The sequence below is a fragment of the Trachemys scripta genome, chromosome 6 (assembly GCF_013100865.1).
Source record: "Trachemys scripta elegans isolate TJP31775 chromosome 6, CAS_Tse_1.0, whole genome shotgun sequence".
In the NCBI taxonomy this organism is placed as follows: domain Eukaryota; kingdom Metazoa; phylum Chordata; order Testudines; family Emydidae; genus Trachemys; species Trachemys scripta.
Window position 1 is genome coordinate 99,982,886 of NC_048303.1, and position 17,119 is coordinate 100,000,004.

At 41.5% G+C, this 17,119-nt stretch overlaps 1 protein-coding gene across 8 annotated transcripts in view; it reads right to left on the reverse strand.

Moving 5' to 3' along the window:
* ADAMTSL1 (ADAMTS like 1) overlaps positions 1-17,119 on the reverse strand; it is a 714,047-nt gene that overhangs the window by 88,148 nt on the left and 608,780 nt on the right. For all 8 annotated transcript variants that reach the window (XR_004646076.1, XM_034773212.1, XM_034773214.1 and 5 more), the window contains one exon: positions 15,421-15,550. Coding sequence is in view for 7 of the 8 variants with exons in the window: in XM_034773212.1 (XP_034629103.1) it covers positions 15,421-15,550 (130 nt within the window). In the remaining variant the exon portion in view is untranslated. The remainder of the gene's footprint in view (positions 1-15,420; positions 15,551-17,119) is intronic.

The following is a 17,119-nucleotide window of genomic DNA, read 5'->3' on the forward strand; positions in this document are numbered from 1 at the left end:
ACTAAGTGTCATGTAACTCTAATAAGTGTTAAAGAATAAAAGGGGAGTAGTGATGTATGGTGTGATGGATGTTATAAAGTCTGAATAATTACAATTTCCAGACAAATTATGTGCACAGAAAAAACATCCATTTAGGAAATCTAGAGAGATCAGCTCCTGCAAGGAGCTGGACAAATAATCTGTAATGAATAATTTATTTGACTAATTCCACCTTTTTTTTTCTATTTTTTAAATTATCCATGAACAGACTGATTTTCCTGAATGGATTCATTGTCCAAATTTAGGCCTGATCAAGCCAAGTACTTAAGACTGTTCTTAACTTCAGGCATGTGAGCGGTCCCACTGAGTAAACTGAGGACTAGAGTGCTTAGCAATTTGCAAGAGAGAGAGAGAACAGGACAGAGATACAGACAACTCAAATCTAGCAGCAAAAGAGTGAATGTACCAGAAAATGCCTTCATTCTGCAAACCTTCATTCATAATTTGGGCATTAATTATACTATATTATTACTATTACTGGTAATGTGAAACAGGATAAGTAGTTTCTAAAGCAGAAGCACAGGTAGATAGTAACTTAGAGCTGCTCTAAATTAAGAGTCTGATTCTGTAGCTGCTACACAGGAAAAGCTCCCAGAACAGTCAATGGGATTTTTGCCAGTAGTCCCTAAATCAAAATGTCTTCATCATGTTATAAGGCATTTTTAGTTGTGTAAGGGCCTATAGCTTGGAATGGGAGAGGACCCAAAGGTTTACATCCAACTCTTAAGTTTTACATAACCTAATATGAATGGAAAATTTTAAATGGCCTTTTAAAATAATTTCAATGAAAGCATGTTGTTTTTTATCTTTAGAATGAAAGAAAAGTAACAGAAATGATGGCCTTGCAGTACTGGATTAAGGCTCAGGACATCTGGGGTCAGTTCCTGGCTCTGCCACAAACTCCGTCTCCGACTTTGGGCAAATCATTGAAGGCATGATTTAGTAAAACACTTCAGCATGTACTGTACTTTAAGCATGTGACTAATCCTATTGACTTCCATGGGAATACGCAAGTGCTTTGCTGGTTCAGGGTCAACTGTTCTGTGCCTCAATGCCGCATCTGTAAAATGGGTACAATGATACTTCTGTTCTTTCACCCGTTGTCTGTCTTAAGACTATGCTCTTTGAGGCAGGGACTGTTTCTGACTACTTGTTTGTACAGTACCTAGCACAATGGGACTCTGATCTTGATTGGAGCCTCTAGGCACTACAGCAATACAAATAATAGTAAACAGATAATTTTGTTAATAATCCTCTATTCACCATAGTGATTGGTGCCAGTATAAGGTCCTAGACAGAGACATAGATCATAGTTTTAAAGATATGGGAACTAGAAAGTGATGATAGCTATTAACTAACTATTCATGGAAGGTGAAACTGACAAATCTAGTTTCACTGTCAAAATTGGGCCCAAAAAACTCTAGACTTCAGACACCATGGTGATAAGCACAGTATAGATAGATTAGATAGGCAGAAGTTTAAAAATGTGAAGTGCCTGCTCCAAAGCCTGTTTGAGGCCAATGGAAAGAAGTCTTTTGGATCAGGCCATAAATGAAAAGCAGAAATGACGAAAAAACAAAGTAGATTTTAAAACATTCTTATAATCGAGATGTTATAAGAAAGGAACAATTTGAAAGATATATGATTGTCATCTTGAAAGTTTCCCTTCAAGTAACGCCAAGAAAATTGAACAGCACATGAGAAAAGCAAACACAAAGACCTCCCAGCCCAGTTATAAAAAAAAAAAAAGGAATTATCATTTTATGTAGTTAAAGCCATATGAAAACGATACAAGAGGACTTATTTTTAAAATAAGCATTCTTCAGTTTGGAGTGAGGTCTATCTGTGAGCCTCTTACCTCTTAACATCTGGCACCTGCACATAGAAACCCTCCTTATTGTTCAGGGGCTGCATGGCAACAGTGTATATTCACACACATCAGAGTGAATTAATCACATATTACATCAATACTGGGCTTTTTCTCTCTGCCTCTCACCCTACACGTCCTGCACCAGACACTGGAGACAGAGGAATCTCTGATGGGATGCACACATCCTTTTGATTTCAGTTCCAGTGCTCGATTTGTATTTGTGGCAATGCAACCATTCTCTGTGTGCGTATATGCTTGTTGGACACTTGGGTATAACATCCGCTATGGGGTGAATCAGTTTAGTCAATGTTAGATTTTAATTGCTGACAGGAAATCCAAGATCCAATTGTAAAGCTACCAGCGTTAATCCTGAAGAGGAAAGCATTGCCTTCTAATAGATCAGATCAGACAGGACTCTTGAGTTCTATTCCTGGCTGCTTACTCATACTTGTTTCAAACTAGGATGCGTAAAGTTAAGAACCTAAATCCATATTTGAGCACTTAAAGAAGTGGGCTGTATTACAGGTGCTGAATACCCATATTTCCCATTCCTTAGCTATAGGAGCTATAGAACCTCAGCACCTCTAAGAGCCACGCCACATATTTAGGTATCTAAATATAGATTTGGGGGTCTAACTTCAAGCACCCAAGTTTGAAATTTTTGAATTTTTTGATCTTAATATTTCCATGCCTCGGTTTCTCCATCTGTAACACGGGGCTAATAATAAATGCACACATACCTCAGAGGAATGTTGTGGGGTTTCACTAATGTTTGAAAAACTACTTTGAACCTTAGATAAAAAAGGGCTGTATTTATGCCAAAAATTATTATTAACAATAACAACCATAAACAACATTATAGCCATTCATGTTTATAGCACCTCAGTGCTAATCTGACAAACTAAGGCCCAGGGACTAAAGGTCTAGTGGTTTGATTACCGGTCTTGGCAGTGAATCAGAACTGCTCTGTACAACCTAGTGGGTTCTAGGGTTCTTTGTGAGCAAGGTAAAAAGATGGATGCTTTTTGAGAAAAAGCACCCATCTCACAACTGAGGAGAACCTATGAAAAGTGATAATTGTACCACATTTCAGCCACTTTAAGCCAGTGCATGCAGACCTATCAAAGGCTTACTGAGATTACTTTGGAAACAGACAGAGGGGGCCTGCATTGACTCTGCAGTTTTGTCAGTATCAATGAACACTGCAGCTCATTATGAATAACTGGGAGGGAGCAATATTTCTATAACAAAGTTAAAGAGAGGAAAAACTCTAAAGCCAAAGAGGGAGAGAAGGTACACAGAGCTGGTACTGTTGCCTCCTGGAAGCAGCATCTCCACTACTGACCATCCTGATTAGCTGATGTTTTGACTTTTTGATGAAAACTAAAATATTTCAGCTAAAATTTTATTGGATGAAAACAAAAAATGTAAATTTGGACATGGTGCCACAGTACATTATGGCAATAGTAGTTCAGGTGCCTTATGCTCCTATTTCTCTTCTAGAGACAGAGCTCCTTGGCTGGACTACATCTCCCATGATGCACCATATTCTCCCCTCTTGCTAGGCTACTATATTGCATCATGGGAGTCCCTAACCGTAATGCATCATGTAATCTGGCTGCAGAACATAGACAGTAGAGGAAAAATAAGTACACCTCTACCCCAATATAACGCGACCCGATATAACACGAATTCGGATATAACGCGGTAAAGCAGTGCTCCAGGGGGGGCGTGGCTGCGCACTCCGGTGGATCAAAGCAAGTTCGATATAACGCGGTTTCACCTATAACACGGTAAGATTTTTTGGTTCCCGAGGACAGGGTTATATTGAGGTAGAAGTGTATGAGGTTTCTGAACCACAATTCCCATGAGACACTGTGGTGGCATTTTAAAATAATTTTTTTCTTCAATTTTTAGCCAAAAATGTTTTTTTAAGCCAAAATTAAAAAACCCCAAACCGTTGGGGATTTAAAGCAGATACTTTTTGTGAAAAAAATTATTTTATTTGAAGACACAATTTTCCATTAAAAACCATACAGATGGAAAAATTTTGACCAGCCCTAGTAGACATCTCTTTTTCTAGTGTAAGAAGCCAAATAGATGGATGCAGTCTAACACACAATGTGGGTTTCCTGGTGGACAACACCAGAATTGCACACACTACATGGACCACAAGGGAATTTGCAATAGAAATATAAGCTCAGCAAATTACAACAGTGGGAGAAAATGGCAACCGCATAGTTACCACACAGAGTTTTGTGACCCAATATAACAATTGAGGCAGTGAGGTATGATGGTGACAAGCATGATAGAAATAGGTAGACAGATTACATTAAATAGAGACACCCATCTTGCTGATTCAAATCTAGGCTCTCACCTAAAACAGCAGTGATGGAAAGTCTTTCCCATTAGAAGGCTGTTCAGTGGTATATGTGAAATACAATAAAACCTGGCCTAATATCTTTCATAAAAACATATTCCAAAAGGTTTACATAATTAAATAATACAATTACAAATTAAAATGCAAAATAGTAGCAGAGGGTGAGAGAAATTAGTAGAAATAGGAGCAAAGATGGAGAACTGGAAAAGGAGAGTTACAGGAAGGCGGTTACTACAGATGACAAGAGCTGCACTTGGACCATCTGAGTGAAGGACTGAGAGACAGCTAGTACAAGATGAGTGTAAGGTACAGGGATGACAGAGAAAGGCGCAAGGCCTGTGAGACAGAGCAGAGGGTTTTAAGGTGAAGGGATGGTCTAAATCCTGTTTCCTAGTGGAAAAACGTCCACACCACAAAACCTATCATCCTATTGGCATTCTTGTTCAGAGTATAAACAGAAAGGCTACAGATTGAATGGGCACAGGAACTGTGAAGCACACTACTGTCTTAGAGGTGGTTCCTCCAGGAATCAGAATGAGGAATGTTGCATGGTTACTGCCCACATTGTATATGATTTTTGGTTGGAATGTGGATTTCAGCTGCCAAAACTGTCAATCCAATTGATATCACCCATGGCAGGGGTCTTTCAGGGACTCCATCTCCTTCTATGGTGGTCAAATAACCAACACCTTTCCCCTGTACTAAGTTAACGTAATCTGGAAAAAGTGACAACGCACAACACAACCCCACCTCCCACTTTAAAATGACTATTTGCAAAACGATCCATTTTTAGTTAACATTAGGGCAGCCAGTAAAAAGTGAATTGACAAAAAGACTGCAGATATTAGAAGGCAGATGTGTATGAAAGTGTTCAGTTGGTGGGGGAGACATGCAAGAAACTGATTTCCTTGTGATGGAGAAAAACACATTTTAGAACCTGCAATGAAATGTTTTTAAAATGAACAATGTACCCTGTGTCAGCTTGAATTGTCTGTGAGCTGCATGGGGAAAAAAAAAATCACAGACATAGCCTTGACTTCATAACCTGAAAGATCAATATTCATCAACATGAGATTTTATTCCACAATGTAACAAGACACTTCTCGAGTTGAAGGATGCCTGTGCTAAAATGGAGTCAGAGAAAAAAGGAGAGAGAGGAGGTGTTACTGAAACAAATGAACAAAGAGAGTAGATTCACGAATGAAACAATGTTGGAAAAAGTGGTCTGTGGATTGAAGTAACTCCCTGTCCGGTCTCACTTCTGCAACCAGCGCTGCCACTTAAATGGCAGATAATGCAACTCTTGGTGACCCTGGCTGGCAGCATTACAGAGATAATATTTGCACTGGGATGAACTGTTCTTGAACTATTTCCCTAGTGTATCAGGCACAAACAGTCTCTCTCTCAATTTCAGGCATGCCGGTCTTTTTGCACATTTATTTCATCATAAAAATATATTTACAGCATTGGAATACCCAACCTCTGCTTGTATTTGAGCTCCCCATCCTGATGCCTCTTTTGCAACATGGTGGTAGTGATGCAGCATAGAGGTTTGTTCCAAAATCATGTCCAAAACCAGTGTTTTCTCTTTAATTCTCCCTTTGAGATAATGCTGCCATTGCCGGACTAGAACTCTGTTTAGTAACCACTTCAGTCTTTTGGAATAGAAATTGATTTTTCTCATCATGGCATACAGAGATCGAAACACATGTGTGCAGCTGCTCCAGATGCAGAGAGCCAGATTGCAGTCTCAGTTACACCGCTATAAATCTGGAACTAGCTGATGAAATCAATGGATATATAGTGCTTAAAATGAGATCAGAATCCTGCTCAGAGGGTCTGGAAGCAGCAGCTTTAATGGTATCCAGGATGATGGCAGCAGAAGTATCATTATGAACATGAGTAGACTTATGCTGAGGCACTTCTACCAGATGCCCTGAAATTAGCCTGTTAGGCCTTGCCTACACACAAAATTTGTATTGCTTTAACTATATAGGCATAATTAAAGTGGTATGACCCAGCTAATGTGTGGATGCAGTTACACTTGTATAAAAGTGCCTATTCCCACATGGGATGGGGAATAAGCCATACTGGCATAAGGCACCTTTATACTAGTATAACTGTGTTCACACTGTACTAGTAGTATAACTATTTTGGTAAAAAAAATTCATATCCCTATCCAACATATTTATACCAGTCCAAAATTTGTGTGTATCCCACGGGATGTGGTATTATTGTGTCAGTGGACATGGGGGGGGGGGGGGGTCCTGTGGGTGGGACACAAATTTAGGTGTGGACTTATGCAAGCCTGTGGCAACTAAAGTTGACTCCAACAAAACTCTGTAGCATAGACCAGGCTTTTAGAGAATTAGACAGTTCAAGTAACTGTAATGAAATATAAAGCCTTCACCTCTGTGTAAGTGGTTCAAATATCTCTCAAGGGTGTTAATAACCAAAAGTTGTTAACGTCTGCTGCTATTCAGAGGTCTGTACAAAGTGAGTTGCTCTTAGTTCTGTCCCTACGGGCAACAGTGCACGTGACAAAAATCTACTACTACAGTTGAACCTTTAGGTTAGCAGAGAGGCCAAGGACTTAATGGGAATGGAGCCTGAGGAGCTGCATCCTCATCCCTAGTGGAAAAGAAAGTTTGATGGACACGTGTGGGGAAGCTAATCCTGCTACTCCCAGGCTGCACCTACTTTGTGGATACAGAGCACTTTGTTTTATCAATCTGGCACTTTTCGTGGGAACGTACTTCACTCCAAATTCAATTACAAATGAAAATCAACCTGTTTCCTCCCTTTATTTGATGAATAAATGTGACTGACTGAATTAATTATACAGTTCCTTTAGAGTATGTCGGGTCTGCTTTTATTTGTTCTTCTAATAGAAGCTGCCTGTTTTCATTAGTAAATCTTTATTGATTCCACAAATATCAGACACTCCTCAACTTACTACAGCAATAAGATGCTTTAACAGAGTTGTGATTGGAAGATAACATGATGCTAAATAAAAAAATAAAATAAAATAAATTAATGGAGATATCCTATCTCTGTGAACTGAAAGGTCATCGAGTCCAGCCCCCTGCCTTCATTAGCAGGACCAAGTACTCATTTTGCCCCCGATCCCTAAGTGGCCCCCTCAAGAATTGAACTCACACCCCTGGGTTTAGCAGGCCAATGCTCAAACCACTGAGCTATCCCTCCCCTGATATATACTAGTATACCCTCTACTTCATGTTAGGCCTCACAGTGGCATATTGCTGGTTTTTTTTTTTAATTAAAATAGTGGTTTCACAGTCAGATAAACCAACTGGGAGATCATGTAAGGTATTTTGCAGAATAACGCAATAAATGTGAAATTAACAAAGGCCATTGTTGTGCAATGTATTGGACTGAAGCAATTTTATTTTTGGCTTGAAAGCAGAGACTCCCTCTTTACAGCCACGGTTGGGAAATCGTTCCTTTTGTAGTAAAAAAAATGTGAATTCCTTCTACTGAGGCAATTAAGCAGAAACCAAGAATAAGAAGTGAAAGTAGAAAATGGGAAACTGAGAGCACAAGTCTTTCAAATATTGAAAAATATTATATGGCAGCAAGTATTTGGTTCTGATTAAATGGGCACTAGAAAAGAGAGGGGTGGAGGGAAATAGACTGAAGCAAGCTGGCTGCAACCAGGAAAACAACAGTGCCAGGAAAAGGCAAATGAGAAGAAATTTTCCTCTACATGGCTCACAAAGACCCTACCACCATGTAAGCACAAACTCATCACCAACTATTCTATGAGGAAAAGTATCAAATTATACTCCAATTTGGGGATGTACTAACATGTCTGTCAGTGCCAAAGTTTGTGACCATGAGACCTGTGCAGAGAAAGGCATCTGTCTAACTATCTGGTTCTCTGACTGAGAAGGGTAATCTGATGTCCTTAGACATAAGAGGGAAATATAGAATGTCCAGAAGTCATTTTCAAAGATTATTTAAAGATGTGCTCTAATATTTCACAAACATATTGGACTATGAATTGAACATGAGCTGAAGTGAAGGAGAACATCCATGGGTAAAAACCTATATTATTAAAGAACCAAAATGGCCGAAGAAAAGATGAATATTAATCTAGAGAAGTTGGATTGAGGAAAAAACAATTGCAAGGGAGTTTCTAAAACTGTTTTATTCAAACAGACAATTTGGAAGTTGTTGAATTATTGATGTGTAACCTGACTCTGTGGTAGAAATCTTTGTGCTGGAAATGAAGTCTCTGTCTGGGCATGATTGGGTAGGCGTACTGGGACTGGTACAGAATAAGATGTACAGGAGTACATGTTTGATATTGAATCAAAACTGATGGCTATGAAGCTACTAATATATCCAAGTATAGCTGGGAAGGTAAATTTAAAAAATGAGCAGCTTTGGGCATGACAGGCGCTTGGCATCTTTTGGACAGCCACTTAAGGGGATGGCACCCTTGAAACCAGAAGAGTTGGCAATGCTTGCAGAGATTACAGAGAAGATAAATGGTTCTCCAGGTCAAAGACGTATAGATTTTAATGCCAAAAGGGATCATTAGGATGAGTTAGTTTGACCTCCTGCATAGCAAAGGCCATAGATCCTCACCAAGTGATTCCTGCACAATGCCCAGAACTTCTGGTTGAACTAGAGCATGTTTTAGAAGACAGCCAATCTTGACTTCACGTGAGGGAGAGTGCACCGCAGAGGTGCTGGAATTAGGGGTGCTGCCGCACCCCCTTGCTTGAAGTGGTTTCCATCATATACAGCAGGGGTCAGCAATGTTTGGCATGCGGCTCGCCAGGGTAAGCACCCTGGCGGGCTGGGCCAGTCTATTTACCTGCTGACGCGGCAGGTTCGGCCGATCGCGGCCCCCACTGGCTGTGGTTCACCGTCCCAGGCCAATGGGGGCGGCGGGAAGCCGCGGCCAGCACATCACTCGCCCACGCTGCTTCTCGCCGCCCCCATTGGCCCGGGATGGTGAACCGCGGCCAGTGGGGGCAGCGATCGGCCGAACCTGCTGTGTCAGCACGTAAATAAACTGGCCTGGCCCGCCAGGGTGCTTACCCTGGCGAGCCACATGCCAAACGTTGCCGACCCGATATACAGGGTTTACATGTTGGTTCAATGGCTCTCAGCACCCTCACTCTACAAGTTATTCCAGCACCCCTGGTGCACCACATCCCTTGGTATGTTGTTTCAATGTTTAATTACCACCTGGCCCTACTAGATAGTGGCACAGGCAGTCAGTGAAGACAGGCAATGCATGACATAACTTAGGCTTTTTCTGGGAAATGGCTGTAATGAGAATAAGAACTGGTATTTCCTGCCAGTGGCGCTGTATTGTCATATCAATGTACCAATGATAACACAACATGAAATCACAAGTCGCAATTGTTTTTCAAGAAACAGACCGAGAGGCTTCAATTCAGCCTGGCTACGTAGGATGGGTAGTCTTCTTATGCTCTCCCCCACACACTGAGCACCTGTGTATGGGTCAGAGGAAGTACCTCAGGGTTTGACCCTTAATACATGCTTAATTCATTTCAGTGTCTAGGTGGAATTCACTTATAGTAGGTTTGGCCCACAAACAATCTGACACCTCCAGGTCCCCAAACAAAACAAAAAAAGTAAATTCTGTTTTCACCTGTATAATCTGAATTCAATTGGGAAGTGAGAAAGAACAAAACGGGGGAAAAAATACAGCATCCAGCAGAGAAAACAATACATTCAAATGTGTCCTATGTTAGACAAAAATAGAACAGGCAGCATCAGAGGAAAAAAAAAGAAAAACGGAGGTGGTTACTGAGCATTGAGCGGGTGCCCAGCCTGGCTTATGGTGCCTTGTTACCTCAGCCATGTATTGGGTCCATCAATTTGCTCTTACAGTCCCTGCTCTGTTCTCATTAGAACTACCGTTTTGAGAAAGAGGAGGTAGGGAGAGGTGGGAAGGAAAACCTTGTGTTATTCCTGGAACGATGTGCTTTTTCTTCACTGTTTATCTGTTCTGTACCATTCAGCTGTTCTTTATTGCACAGGAATAAAAGTTTAGTTTTGAAAGTATGTGAGAACAAAGCTGCAGAAATTGCCTGGAATTTCCTTCTTTTTCAGCCATCTGGCTTTCATTGCTTTGCTTCTCTCCCCTCCTCCACACACGTTTACCAAATCTTTTCAACACACAGTGACCAAGCTATTGAGCAGTTATAATTAAGAACACAGCCATGGCACACTCTTTCTTCCTTTTGGTAGTGCTCAGTGGTTTATCGTGAGCTGTTCATGCCATAGCAGTTATAACCAAGGGTGATTATATCTGATTAAAAGATGACTGCCTTTGTATTTTGGGCGGGGGAAGGAAACGTTTTTAGACATGGGTCAATTTTGCTGTCAAGAAGAGTGAAGACATCACTGGAAATTAATTCTTCAGACTATTTTTAGAACAATTTAAAATACAAACATAGCAAGCAGAAGAAATGTGTGTTTTTCTCTCTCAAAGAATCGCTCTCTCAGTGCAGTGGGGGAGGGGAGGACTTTATTTTTAACTGATGAGCTATTCTGAATCTACTACTGGATATATCTATTCTATCTTCACTAATCAATTGCTTACAGCTTGATTCTGCACTCCTGTTACACCTGATTTTCACTGATGTGTGATCAGAATTGTGCCCTGGGTGTATCTCTTTGTGTGCACTCAGAAATAACAAATAAGGATACCTTAGTCTAAGGACAGGCCATTCTATTCTGTTAATTTCTAATACACCAAAAACCACAGTATGGAGGCACCAAGTTCAAAAATAAGAACTGCCAGTGTCCTCTACATTTCACCATTCCTTGTTTCAACAGCTATTATTTATGGGGAGGTTTTGTTTAGCTGTATCCAAGAGAAAAGTCATTGGGCTTTTCTTCTGCCATTTTTCTTGAAGGAAAAACTTCCTCACAACAAAATCCAAAACCACAGGACACTCAGCTGCTTTGAGGTTTGAACAAGGAAACAAAACCAGCCAAGTTTTGTGTGAAACTTCTCTGGGTTCTGAAAATCTTCTGTCTAAACTCAAAACAAAACTTTTGTTGACTCCATATAGCTGTGAATTTTTGAAAACTTGAGTTTTGTGGTTTGGTTTTGGTTTCTCACTAATAGATGTATTCATAGTGTAAAGGTTCTAAGATAGCAGGCCAGATTTACAAAGTTCTTTAGGCACCTAAAAATCAGGGTAGGTGCCTGGTAGTATTTACAAAAGCAGCTAAAGCAGGGCAAGTGCCTCATTCTATTGGGAGTTAGGGGCCTAACTCACTTAGGTGCTCTTATAAATCCCATAAGTCTGCAGTCCTTCAGCCTACTGCCCTGATCCTGACTTAAAGGGAGAAAAGTTGTCATACAGTAAAGTTCCCTTCCCCGGGCTATCTCAAATGCCCAAGAAAAATGATGGAATAACAAATAGAGCGAAAGTCATTCTTTTCCATTCCTCCTGTGGTAAGTAATTCTCTGTTTTGAGAGGGTCTTCTTAAAAAAATGGCCAATCATAAAAATCTTCTAGAATTCCAACGTCCACTATTCTTGCACATACGGTATGTAACAAATAAAGCTGGTTGTTGCCCTGGAAAAGCTTGTTTTTAAGCCTTATGCCTGGCTGGAATAACCCTTCGAGAAGCTATGGAGATTGCCATTGGTAACCTGAGAGTGTCTGTAGCAGAGGTAAAGCCCTTAAGCCTACAAATGTTCTCACTCTTAAACCAACAGGAAGTTCTTAAAGTGGATTAGACTCAAAATGTAACCATGTTTTGTCCCTTTGCTGGCTGAATCTCCACTGAAGCAGTTTCTCCTGACTGCCTAAATAAAAAGGGAGGGAATTCTCATTTTATAGGGCAGGGATTCTCAGAGTTTTTCACAATGTGAACTACAGTCTAGTATCTTAAGGGCCACCTGCCACCCCATTTGCTATGTCCAGTGGACTCCCTCTCTTCTTATTCACAATAAACACAATTACAGCAGTCACTTACATGGCACAGTCATATTAGGAAAGAATTTAATACATTTTTAGCTTCTTTTAATGTAGTTTAGCAGCTGGAAACAAGGAGGAAGAGCCAGCACCACGAGACGAGCCAGCTTTCCCCATAATTCATCAGCAAGAATACTGGGAATCATGGATTTCGGTTTGGGAACCTCTGCCGCAGAGACCTCAAAGCACTAGAGGTAAAATCCTGTCCCCAGTGAGATCAATAGGAATGCTCCCATTGACTTCAGTGGGGCCAGGATTTTACTCTAGATCAGGGGTCGGCAACCTTTCAGAAGTGGTGTGCCGAGTCTTCATTTAGTCACTCTAATTTAAGGTTTAACATGCCAGTCATACATTTTAACGTTTTTAGAAGGTCTCTTTCTATAAGTCTATAATATATAACTAAACTATTGTTGTATGTAAAGTAAATAAGGTTTTTAAAATGTTTAAGAAGCTTCATTTAAATTTAAAATGCAGAGCCCCCCGGACTGGTGGCCAGGACCCAGGCAGTGTGAGGGCCACTGAAAATCAGCTCGCGTGCTGCCTTTGGCACACGTGCCAGAGGTTGCCTACCCTTGCTCTACATTGCCACCAGAACTCCTGGCTCAAGATTTCTTGAGTTAAGATTCTGAAGGATCTTTCATTAGGATGATAGGATTAAAAACCAAACAAACCTTTTTGATGTCATGTGCGCCCCTTTGGAAGCTGCGGACTGTTGCTATTAATATTACTTGGTAATTTATATTTATATAATGCCATTAGTGTAATGGCACTTTGTAAGCTTCTAGGAAACAAGGCTCCTGTCTTAAGGAACTTAAGGCATGATTCTCATTTACATAGTAAATATAATTAATGCCTACCTTAAGGCCCCTTTACATTGCCAGAATTGAGTTCAGAGGCCTTAACCCAAAAGAGAACCAGTCCCTTACAATCTAACCTAGATATACTTATCCAATGGAGCTATGCCACTACATCTACCACAACTGCTGTGGATCTGTCCTATTATACATACCACAACAGATGACAGTTCAACTGCAAAGCAGTGCTGACACCAAGAGAGAGGAGATCAGTGTTGGAAACTTTCATGAAATCATGTGTTAAGGGGGGATTTCAAAGAAGAAAGGGAGGTTGATTGGTGCATAAGGCATGGAAGGCTGCCCCAATCCAGGGGGCAGTATAAAAAGTTACAAAGCCAAGAGTGCAAGGTGGGAGGTAGGCTGGAGAAATGAACAGGGAAGGAACGTGGGGAGAACATTTAGTAAGAGGTCGGAGGAAATGCGAAGAGAGACATAAGTATGAGCAGATTGGATCTACATACTTCCCTTTTTCCCACTCCCACCCTGACCTTCCATCAAAGGAGAGTTAGATATGGCTATGGCTGGAGAGGGGCAAAATTGCCACCTTTAAGTCTGTTACTTAGTGGCCAGAGAGGTTGAAGTGTTCTCCTACTGGTTTTTGAATGTTATGATTCCTGATGTCAGATTTGTGTCCATTTATTCTTTTGCATAGAGACTGTCTGGTTTGGCCAATGTACATGGCAAAGGAGCATTGCTGGCACACGATGGCATATATCACATTGGTAGATGTGCAGATGAACGAGCCCCTGATGGCATGGCTGATGTGATTAGGTCCTATGATGATGCCACCTTTTCATGTTCTCTGTATGTGTATATATATATATATATATATATATATCCTTACTATATGTTCCAGTCTATGCATCCGATGAAGTGGGCTGTAGCCCATGAAAGCTTATGCTGAAATAAATTTGTTAGTCTCTAAGGTGCCACAAGTACTCCTGTTCTTTTTGCGGATACAGACTAACACAGCTGCTACTCTGAAACCTAAATCTACTGATATACCAGCATAACCATACACCCCTGAGTATACTACTCACACATATAGTACCATACATGTGCATATGTAAAGGCTAAGAGATTGTCATTTGCACCAATGCCCCTTTTATACCACTCCGTCAATATAAAGGGGCATTAAAGTGGGCTTATGTTATCTTTAAACCCATTTTAAGGTCGTTTACATTGCCAGAGAAGTGTAAAGTGGCTTTGATGTAAAAAGAATCAGGCCCTAAATAATTACAAACATATATAGCACATTCACATACATAATACAGTATAATTACCTACAGACTTGGAAAGGCCTAATAACATCTAAACAAAGCCCTAAGAATCTTTTAAAAGCCATTTTGCTTCATGAGTGACAGAGATAGGATACCTGCCTTTTTCCTGGAAATGGGCAAGTGTGCTATCTTTAGGGTGAGTGTTTTCCAAAGCATCCTTCACCATAGTATCTAAGCACTGGGAAGAATAGGTTCTGGAGGACTTTTGAGGGCCAGGTGGATTGAGAGGAAGGAGGGAAGACAATGTGGGCATCCAAAAGCTTCAGGTAAGTTTGGATAAAGTTCAGACGAACAACCAAACATTTGGATGCTTATCTGATTTAAATGTATGAGCCTTCTGAGATATGCCCCTCCATTTTAGCACGGTTCTGTGACTCTAAGCAAAATAATACTATAAAGTGAAAAAGTTATAATACATTACACTGTGTGTGTGTCTGTATTGTGGATATTGTTTAAATAGCTTACACTGAAATCACCTCATGATAGTATATTTGATTTGTTTCTGCTGTGGTATCTTTAAATCCCATTGAAAAATCTTCAAGCAAAGCTCATGATCTTGAGCCTTCCATCACCATGGTACACAGCTAATAATTTTTTAAAGCCAGTAGGGACCATTAGGTCATCTAGTCTTACCTCTTGTATAACAAAGGCCATAGATTTTCATCCAGTTAAATTCTCTCTCTTCACTTTACAACAATTAAAAAGAATCATGTGGGATTGAAACAAAACGTTTAGTTTATGAGGTGCCACTGGGCTAAAAACCTCAGGCCCTGATACTGTTCTCAGTTATACTCATATACACATAGAATTCCAGTGAAGTCCAGATTCACACCAGCAAATCTGGCCCCAAATGTCCTAGTTTCATAGACATTTAAAATAGTTTTAAGTGAGAGTTTGGGACATTGCAAATTAGTTTCAAGCATCAAATAATAACTATTCCTCTCCTGCATGCACAGGAAAGCATGTGCTGCTGAAGGTAAGGATATAAGCCGCCTACCTTGGGGGGCAGGGCTCCAGATTACAGGCTTTCAGTAGCTGTGGAGGACGGCGGCTGGTCACACACAGAGTTTCATCTGCAATCTCTCTTGTCTGTTTGTTCAAGCAAGTCACGACAGCCTCCTGGACACCTGCATACAACATTCCGGTCAGGACTCAGTGCATAGAACCCAAGGGGTGATGAAGTGCAGACATGGCACCTGCAGAGGTCCTGCTAAATTGCTGTGGGGGCCTCTGCACATGAGAAAATACAGTTTGATACTCAGGACGATCAATGGAGCCAGTTCAGACATTGCTGACAAACCTGCAGATGGGGGCAAAGGGAGGGGCTCCCACACCCGATGAGCTGATTGACATGCTAGCATGAAGCTTTGCTGCTCACGCTCTACAGCCATGTAGTGTGCAGGGCGAGGTGTTCCATGCTGACTGGCAGCTCAATGAGGACACTAACTTGAGCACCTAAAGACTAGGAATGTCTCTCCTGGCATGTTGGCCCTGAGTGACTGGGGTGAATCATAGGCCTCCACTCCCTTTTGTTTTAACAGGAAACCTTCACCTACAATTCCTGTAACTCTCCAGAAACAAACACGCCTCTGGCCACATTCACCATTGCCTCTCCTTTCCTCCTGTTCCCCACCTACCAGAAGGTAGGGTGACCAGATGGCTTGATTTTGTAGGGACGGTCCCAGTATTCGGGGCTTTGTCTTATACAGGCACTTGTTACCCTCCACCCCGGTCATGATTTTTCACACTTGCTATCTGGTCATCCTACATGAAGTTCCAATAAAATAACTAAAAAGGAGGCCCCAGCTTTGCTTCAATCAGCCATTGCTGTCAATCTCATAAGAGAACTTTATGTGGGTGACAAATTCCTTGGTCCCCCACCTTCCACAAGTGTTACTGAAACAAGCAGAAGCACAAAACAAATGTCCTTCTAACACTGAAACAATGAATGCAACCATTCTGCATACCAGCCAAGGCAGTGATGTGATCATTCAATTAAGAGTGGGTGTGGTGTTAAAGATGGCCCATTTATATGTTATATTTTAAGCAGCAACAGGATTGTTCTAGGTGCACAAAAAAAAAAGTGATATGATAATATTCAACATTTGTGAACAATAGCTGTTGTCAGACTGCCGCATCCAGAGACTAGAACTCTAACTTGCACTCCCCTAAATCCAGCGGCGGCTCCAGGCACCCGTGCTCCAAGCGCGTGCCTGGGGCGGCAAGCCACGGGGGGCACCCTGCAGGTCCCTGTGAGGGCGGCAGTTAGGCAGCCTTCGGCGGCATGCCTGCGGGAGGTCCGCTGGTCCTGCGGATTCAGCAGCGGGTATGCCAAAGCCGCGGGACCGGGGACCTCCTGCAGGCATGCCGCCGAATCCACGGGACCAGGGACCTCCTGCAGGCATGCCGCCAAAGGCTGCCTGACTGCCGTACTTGGGGCGGCGAAAAAGCTAGAGCCGCCCCGCCTAAATCTAATCTGGACACTGGTCATGCAGGGGAGTAAGGCACCTTGGAGAGTTGGAATGAAGGCAGGGAACAGAGCAGGAGCAGCTGTGGGAACTAACCAGGAGGAAGTATAGTCCTGTGATTAAGGTGATGGACTGGAACTCAGGAGTAAAGCTTGGTGAATAAAGCATTTTTGAATTTGCTGGACATTTCAAAGAATCAAAAGAAATTTGCTTTGGATCAGGCTGCAA